Source organism: Mus musculus, chromosome 6 (assembly GCF_000001635.26).
Source record: "Mus musculus strain C57BL/6J chromosome 6, GRCm38.p6 C57BL/6J".
Taxonomy (NCBI): Eukaryota; Metazoa; Chordata; class Mammalia; order Rodentia; family Muridae; genus Mus; species Mus musculus.
In genome coordinates this window covers 30,705,542-30,714,714 of record NC_000072.6, presented here as the reverse complement: position 1 = coordinate 30,714,714, position 9,173 = coordinate 30,705,542, and the positions used below count along the sequence as shown (strand labels likewise).

The 9,173-nt window shown below is 42.5% G+C and overlaps 1 protein-coding gene across 3 annotated transcripts in view; it reads left to right on the top strand.

Annotated features, from left to right (window-relative positions):
- The first annotated feature begins 4,197 nt into the window (after positions 1–4,197).
- Positions 4,198–9,173, top strand: part of Cep41 (centrosomal protein 41) — a 57,061-nt gene continuing 52,085 nt past the window's right edge. Inside the window, exon 1 of one of the 3 annotated variants that reach the window (XM_006505209.4) lies at positions 4,198–4,643. In XM_006505209.4, the coding sequence (XP_006505272.1) occupies positions 4,605–4,643 (39 nt within the window). In that variant the 5' untranslated portion in view covers positions 4,198–4,604. The remainder of the gene's footprint in view (positions 4,644–9,173) is intronic. The other 2 variants (XM_006505207.4, XM_006505210.4) reach the window with 2 other exon arrangements.

Here is a 9,173-nt window from a genome sequence, read left to right as displayed (position 1 = left end):
CCAAAACTCTAAAATCGGTTAGAATAGCAGCTATCCTCACCAGAGGGACAAGACATCTGTATGGAATGTTTTAGAATTCTTCCAGCCACAGGGATATTTCATAGTGATACAATAATCAATTTGTAGACTAATAACAGAATCTTAAGACATACAAAGCAAACACTTATAAGGCTGAAAGAAATGGACAAAGTTAACCCTTATCGGGAATTGGTAGAAAAAGTAAAAGAGAAAAAAAAAAAGATATAAATGACTTGAGCAAAACTAACAACTCAATTATTGCCCCAATCGACATTTGCAGTGTACATCCTAATGATTTTAGAATGTCTCCTTTCCCCAAATCCACGTTGATTCGCCAGTATAGACAGTGTGACTGCAGCGTAAAAGGATGAGCAGCATACAGTGTATTCTCAGACCACAAAGCCATTAAACTGGAACTCAATAAAACTCCTGTCATGGCAATTCTACCGTGACGAAGAGAACATGTTTAGATGTCAACAGGATGGTATTCCTTTGGTCTGATCAAAGAAATATTAATTTCATAGGAGTGGAGCTCTCAAATTGAGTCCTAGAGAAGAGGGCTTTCCGGGACAAAGTTCAGAACGGGAAGCGAGGAACAAGCAAGCGTGCACTGTTTTATAACGGGAAAGTCCTGTCCAGTGCGGATCCTGAAAAAGGTTCCACCCACCATGAAATTTCAGAAGCAGCAAACGTGTGTGCTTGTGAGACCGGGGAATGGGTGAACTTTACAACATCCTGCAGAAAGCAACGGACACTGGCAGGAGATGAACCTCAAAGGTCTAATGCTAACAAAAGTCTCAGGAGTCTTCATATGGTCCTCATAACCAAGCGGAAAGAACGCAAACAACACATTTATAGCTGCCTCGTGGGTCAAGGCAATCACAAAGGAAGTTAGAAGATATTTTGAACCGAACAACAATGAAACTATATCGGGAGCTGGGGAATGTAGCTCGATGGGTAGATTGCTCGCCTTGTGCAGATGAAGCCCTGGGTTCAGTCCCTGGTTATCACATAAAACCAGACACATAGTATAGGTCTGTGATCCCAGCACTGACTTTGTGGTGGGAAGAGAATCACTCACCCAAGGTCATCATTGGATAGATAATGTCTGACACCAGCATGAGAACCTGTCTTTAAAAAAAAAAATAATGATGATGATGATAAGGAGTGATAAATCGGAATTTGGGAGATGTAGCTAAGGAAACCCTTTTCTAACTCTAAGAATGTCTACAATCTAAGCTTCTACCTTTAAAAAAAAAAAACTGAAAAAAAAGGGCAAAAAAAAAAAGCGCTTATAGTCCACCACAAATTAAAGAAAAAATAAAGAGAAGAACAGAAACTATTAAGAAAATGAGAAAAGTTTAAAGTGCTTCCTCGAAATCCTCGACAAACCTGACCCAGCCTAGGCTTGAGGGAGGGATAAAGAGTGCCTGATGGACATCAAAGGAAGGGCCAGCAGCACACAGGTGGAGCAGACCGTCAGGGGCTAAAACAACCCTATTAGTAAGTGTATAATGAGTTTGACATCCTAAATGAAATGGCATCCCTTAAAATATACAACTTGTAACTTAGATCCCTGCCCCCAAATTCACAACATATGTATAAGAAAAAGGACTTGTATTCAGCATGTAACTTTTTAAATCCTCTAATAAGAAAACCAAAGGTCGGGCTGGAGAGATGGCCTAGCCGCTAAAGGCTAGGCTCACAACCAGAAATATAAGAAAACCAAAGATCTGAAGAGCTCCTTTCTAAATAACTTAAGGAGCCAAGCAAGTAACACAGAAAAAGATACAGTCTCACTAAGTTTTCAGAGACAAGCATCCCAGGCTGCCATCTTTGCAGCTACACATCCGTCACAAGGACTCTGACTTCAGAACTTAGCATCTTCTGGGCTGGGGAAAATATAGACAAAACAGAAGTCTTCTTTCTGTCTCTTGTGGAGGATGCAAAGCGTTTCAGTCACGTTCAAAGAAGTTTGTCATTTCCTCACCCAGATAAGCACACCCTTATCCAGCAGCCCAGCCATCCTGTTTACATGAGGGAAAAAAGACTGCACAAAAGCTAGGAATGTTTATAGGGGTTTAACACAGAGGCTCTAAAACCCCAAAGTTATCTGTCAGTTAACGGTCAGTGGAAACAGACTGTGGTATATCTATACTAAATAACAAAAAGTAACCCGGAAAAAAGTAATTCCGGGGAGCCCGGAATCCTGAGAAAATGATGTTCTGAGGCCAGGGGTATGCTAATTACCCCAATCAGACCATTGTATATATGCATCGAAAGGTCACCCTGAACCCCAGACAAATGTGCAATTGCTGTATCCAAATTTAAACTAAGCATATATTGTAAGACAGTATGATTAGTAGCAGTAACCTCACCATATGCTTCTATGTGGATAAACCAGAAGTGAAAAATCTAATCTGTGGTAGCTGAGGAGGACAGCAGGCTGCACTGCCTGGACAAGGGGAACATTCCGAGTGAGACAGAACTGATGGTGGCTGAGGGTCTGTGGGCACACATGCTTTTCAAGATTCATCGGGTCTTAGGTTTCAAATTGGTACATGTTACTGCTTGTAAATTGCGCCTCAATAATGTTGAGTATAACAATCTTCCTACAAGAAAGACTCCAGGCCCAGATGGTCTCACTGGTTTCTATTAAATGGTTAAGAAAGAAATAATACCAATTTGATACTAACATAAAATAGAGGTGGGGACACTTTTCGATTCATTTCAGGACACCCAGAGTACCGTGACACCAAAGCTGCATACATTACAACCGAACAAAACTCCAAGCCGACACCTACTCATCAACATATATATGAAAACAGACCAGATAGTCATACATTGAATGTAGCCATAAAAGGACACTACATCATGACCATGCAGGGGTTTATCCCGAGAATGGAAAATTGGCTTAATATTTGAAAATCAATAGGTGTAATTCAATATACTCGGAGTAAAAGGGGGGGGGCATAAATGAGTCAGATGATTCTATAGGCACACACAGGGTGTTTTTCAGAAAGTCTCTCTCCAGCTGACTGTGGTTCAGAGTCGGCTAATGTTATGTGAGTGATTTGACCCACATGCTGATTTGTCTCACACCTAATCACCGCCTCTGTTTGCGTCTGGTTGGAAAGACCTTTACATTATCAGCACCGCAGGCCTGGTGATGTACGCGGGGAGACCAGACCTGGGAAGATAGCATCGCTCCAGCCTCCTGGCCGGTGTTTGTTTGTTTGCTTGTTCTTTTGAACAGTTTCTCTCTTAGGGAAGGTTTACACTACTGTAGTAATTACACCGAATTAATTTCTCATGCTTTATTATCTTAATGAACAAAATTAAAATAATTGTTCCAGACGAGGAGAATTTCCTCCTGGTACTCCTCTCTTCCCAAAACAAGAAGGCAGTGAATGAAAAGCCGGCTGTCTTCAATAAACCCGGAAGAATCCAGAGGTCTCTCAACCACAGCCAAGTTTTACCTTAAACAACCAACGGGCCTCTGTCCCCACGTTGGCCAATCGCCATGGCTTACCCAAGGCCTTGAAGCAGCACGGGGAGTCTTTTACCCAGCACTTCTGAGGGACCAGATAGCAAGCAACGCGCCAATCCCACTGTCTGGCCTCCAGAGGCCATGGTGCCGCTCCTCTGCCACTTCCCCCAAAATAACGCCTGGAGGGAGCCTGGAGGGAGCCTGGAGGGAGCCTGGGTTCACCTGGGTACCGCAGCAGGTGGGGGAAGGATCTAGCGATGCTGTTTATTACGCAGAAAGACTCAGCTCTAAGGAGAACTGCACCTCCACCACCCTCCAAAAACTCAACTTTTCTTTTGTTCAAAAAATACTCAAGAAGCCCTCAGCAGCCCCTCTCTTCCCTCACTGGGGAGTTATGACCAGGTGTTTCATCTTCAGGTTCATTCTTGACACTAGATTGCCCATATTTCTTGCAGCGGCCCCTAAAACCGTGGCCTCGCTGCCCCTTTCCCCCCACCCCACCCCCAAGCCCTCCGCAGCTGTTGATCATTAAGATGACCATAAAATATATCACCCGAACTGGGGCTCTTTTGAGGGTAAAAAATGAACGCTATTGGTTACACTGTGTTAACAAAAAATAAACTGGGTTGTTCCAGGGGACAAGGGCACATGGCCCTCTAACAATTGCCCCTCCATACCAAGGACTGGTCCTCTCAAAACCAGCAGCAAAGCTACAACCACGACAAGACGCGTGTTCTTCTCAGCCCCACAGAAATCCAGGCGGGCTTTTGCTTTTAAAGATTTTATTTTCGAAACACTAAACTGAGAGAGAAAACAGAAGTAAGCAATATGGGCAGGTTAAAAGAATGTTCCTGGGCCATCAAGATAGCTCACTGGGCAAAGGGGACAAAGGCATAAAAGGCGCCCACTGTGAGGCCTGAAGGCCTGAGTTCAATCCCTGGGACCCACATGGCGACAGAAGGAGAGAACAGGTTCCTGGAAGTTGTCCTCCAATCGTCACAGGAACGCTATGGTACACACACCACCACTAGCAACAACAACAACTAAGTAAAACTAAAAATTTAAGAACTAATAAAATAAAGAATGTTCCTAGCTTATGGTCCCTAGTTCAAATAGCCAACCTCACTCTGAGAAGGTAAGTGAAATTTCATGATTTCGATTTTACATTTAATTTCTTTCTGTATGTTTAAGTGGCTGCTTATTGTCGTAACACACGTCACATATATTGTGAAAACTTAGAAAGTTTAAATCAACCCTTAAGAAATTATTACATGGTTGTCAGAGTTACTGTTGCTGAATGAATGATGTTAGCAAAAGTGGTAAACTGAGGGCCTTGAAATCCAGTTCTCCATGAGATGAAATGCCTTCCAATTAGCTTTTTCAGAACTCGGCGACTCAACTGTGGGTTTTAGTAATCCAGGGAGCATTTACTCACGAAAGGTTACCGAATCTCCATTAAAACCATGCTTCACAATCCGTTAACTTGCTCAACCCCTGATTCTAATTCCACAGTAGCCTTAAAAACAAAGGGGCCAGGCTTGCAATAAACCCAGAGGCCTGGCGGTTACAGAGAGAGCCCACTCCTGCCTCTTTAGAGGAATGGGGGCCTCTTAAAGCCTCATTCAAAAAGAATTGTTATTATTTCACCTCTCTGGTGTTTCCCTGGGAGACTCCATTTGCAAGGCTTTCTTTATTTGATTAGAGTTCATCAGTACAAATAAAACCCACTTTTCCCTAGGATGTTTGTCAAAAACAATTAGAGCTAATTGTTTAACTTCATGGCTGCTTGAGTCGGCAAATAATGGTTGGGGCAAATAATAGACTAACCAGGAAGCTTCAAAAGGCAAGTGTTGGGGATGAAGCGCTCCTGCGGGAGTCAACATTTCTACATCCGTGGACTGTCAGAAGTTATGTGTCTGCAGACAGCATACTGCTGCCTCAGGCTATGCTCACGAACAGCAAGACCATACATAGGTCTGCTTCCTCTGTCCCTAAAGACCGCATAGAGAAGATTTTAGCACTGTTGAAATAACCTAAGAAACCTTTGCTGAAAATGGAATGGCATGCTGCTGCTGAAAATGGAATGGCTGCTGAAAAACTGGTGGATGTTTTAGTTAAGGTGGTAGTGATCCCTGAATTGATTCCATAGATTTGGTTCAGTTCCTATAAAGTTTCAAACCACCCCTCTCCTGTGGGTTTTCTTTACACACACACACACACACACACGCGTGTGTGTGTGTGTATGTATATATGTATGTGTATATATGTATATATGTATGTGTATATATATGTATGTATGTGGAGAGAGAGAGAGAGGATCTTAAAAGATTAATGGAAACACAAGGGGTCAAAAAGATCCCAGCAATCCTTTTCAATTTTCTATATACACACATACACACACACATGCACATATCTATATCTATATATCTATATATCTATGTCTATATGTCTATATCTCTATATGTCTATATGTCTATATCTCTATATGTCTATATGTCTATATGTCTATATATCTATATCTATCTATTTATATATATACATATATATATGTGTGTATATATATATATATATATATATATATATATATATGTATATATACACTTTTTATTTATGAGCCTGTGTGTGAAGCTTCATGAGTTTATACGCACCACATGCGTTTGTGCCCACAGAAGCCAGAAGAGGACTTTGGGTCATCTGCAACTGGAGATGTTTTGAGCTTTCATGTGGGTGCTAGGAACTGAACCTGGGTCCTCTATGAGAGCAGCCTGTGCTCTTAACCACTGAGCCCTAAGTCTAACCCGATGATTTTAAAAAAGAACAAAGCGGCAACACTCGTATTTCTGCTTCCCAAACTCAAGTCGTGAAAGTCACAGTGTGCAGCCCCCTGTAACTGATGGAAATGATGGAAGAGATGAAAATTCAGAAATGAACCCAGTCATTTAGAACACATTGATGTTTGTTTGTTTGGCTGTTCATTGTTTTGTTGTTTAAGACAGGGGTTTTCCCTCTCTGTGGCCCGGGATATCCTGGACCAAGCCAACTTGAACTTTGAGATCTACTTACCTCTGCTTCCAGAGTACTAGTATTGAAGGTGTGGGCCACCATGCCTAGCTTTGGTCCATTGATTTTTGATAAGGATACTGAGAGAATTCAGTAGGTAAAAAAATACTTTTTTTTTCCCAAGCCAGGGTCTCTCAGTGTTGCCCTGAACATCCTGGAACTTAGAGCAGGTTGGCATCAAACTCACAGAGATCTACCTGCCTCTGCCTCCAGAGTGCTGGGATTAAAGGTCTCTTCCACCTCCCCACAAAGTGTTCCTTTATTACCAAGGGCCAGATGGGTGTCCCTGATCCTTGTTGTTAGCAGTGGGGGATGAGGGAGGGGATGTCTATGGTCCTGCCGCAGCCGGAGCTGTGTTGGTGTCCATGTCCTGAACTGTCACCAGAGGCCAGGTGGATATTCGTGGTCCATACTGTCCCCATTGGAAGTCTATGATCCACATTCTTGCTGACTGGAAGGATGAGGAAACTTCTTCTACAGTGGTACGGATGACTGCAGACTCATAATTGGGGGCGGGGGGAAGACATAGAAGGCTTCTATGACAATGCCAGTCTCCTGCCCCCCCCCCAAAAAAAGTAGTAATCTAGACAGGAAGCCATGGAAGAGAACTCTTTAAAAATGTGATGAGGATGCTGAAGTGTTTCTCTCTGCAACAGATGGCTACGGCAGGGGTGTGGGTGGGGAAGGAGTTGCTTTTCTTTAAGGGGCTGGCCCCTGGGAGTTTGACCACGCTCCAGTGACTTTCTGGACAACACAAATTGGACTTAATCTTTTCTTTTCTTTTCTTTCCTTTCCTTTCCTTTTCTTTTTTTTAGGTTGAGACCATGAGGTAGGGGTCAGACCTGGGAGGACTGGGAAGTAAGGGTGATTGGGGTACTTTACATAAAATTCCCGAATAATAACAATATTATGCTTTAAAAAAGAGAAATATTTCTTTCAACAAATGTTTCTGGATCAACTGGATACAAACGAAAAAAGGGTAGACACTCTCTTATAGTCCATGTAAAAATTAACACTATTGATTTAAAAAATACCCAAGTTAAAATTATAAAATTATTAGAAGAAAATGTAGAGGTAAAACTTCATAAATTTAAGTCAGACACAAATTCTTAAATTCTTAGAAATGACACCAAAGGACAAATGACAAAAGAAAAATACAGATAAATTTGACCTCAGAAAAAAATTTAAAGTGAAGAAAATTTATAGAAACTTATAAAAACAAACAACAAACAAACAAACAAACAAAACCTTTTAGCATAGACAGGGGAAGTGGGCCCAAAGTCCCACCCTTAACCAAGAATCTATTTGCAACTGGTACCTGCAGGGACAGGGAGGCTCAGCTCTTTCAAGGGAGTGATGCTGGCTGCATAAACCCCAACCCAGGGCAGGCCCACACAAAACTCAGTGGTGTGTGTGTGGTTTTGTCTTTGATTTTTTGGGGGGGGGGGCTTGGGTTTGTTTGTTTATCCTTTTTGGTCTTGTTAAGAGAACATGAAGTTAGAGGAAATGATGTGATCAAAATGGGATTTTTCTTTAATAAAAAAGATAGGAAAGTGTAAAAAAGAATAACATAGCTCACAAGTATTTATATGCAGAATATGTTTAGTATCTTCCTTGATCATAAAACACCCTAATCTTCAAATTGAATAAACTTGAATAAATGCCTCTTCAAAAGAAAGCTATCTAGAAGCCAACTTGCTCCCTGCTCTTCTTACTGTATAATTCTTTCTCCATCCGATGTCTCCTGTTCTGCTGGAGACCCTCCTCATTGCTCACGTGGAACCCCCACCCCACAAAGCTTTTGTGTTGCGATTCCTCAATGTGGCAGCTTTGGAGGGAGCCTAGGGAACCTGTAACAGGTCTTCTTTGGGCTTGAGGTCCTAAGGGAACCAAGGGACGATGCTTTCCTCGAGCGATGAGACTAGCCAGCATAGGCCAGCTCCCTTCCACTTGGAAGGGCTGGTTTTGTTGTTTGCTTGTTTTTGACAGGGTCTTACTATGTAACCCTGGCTATCCTGGAACTCACTCTATAGACCAGGCTGGCCTCAAACTCACAGAGATCCACTTGCCTCTGCTTCCGGAGTGCTGGGATTGAAGGCATGAGCCACCACTGCAGTCGTTTGTTTTATTGATTTTTATGTGTTTGTTTTAAGATTGTTTAAAATTACTTCTGTGCATGTGTGTGTGTCTGTTTGTGGGTGCCCAAAGAGGCTAGAAGAAGTTAGATTCCCCAGAGCTGGAATTACAAGTAGTTGTGAGTCACCTGGTGTGGATGGGAGAACTGAAGTCTTGTACTCAAGGAGAACTGCAAGCACTTTTTACCCAGCATGCCATCCCTGCATCCCCAAGCTCCTCCCACTCTTTGCTCCTAGTGGCTCACCCTTGTGCTTCCCATTAGGACGGTCAGCATCACGAGGCCCTCGCTGGAAGATGAGATGGTGCTGGTGCCTGATCTTATAACTTCGAGACCTGTGAGACAAGACAAAGCTCTTTTCTTCACAAATAACCTCATAGCGTACCCGCTATGAGTTTTTTTGTTACAGTCACAGAAAGTGAAAAAGAAATCTGTGTAATCTTCCCTGGGATCTGAGAGTTCCAACACTGG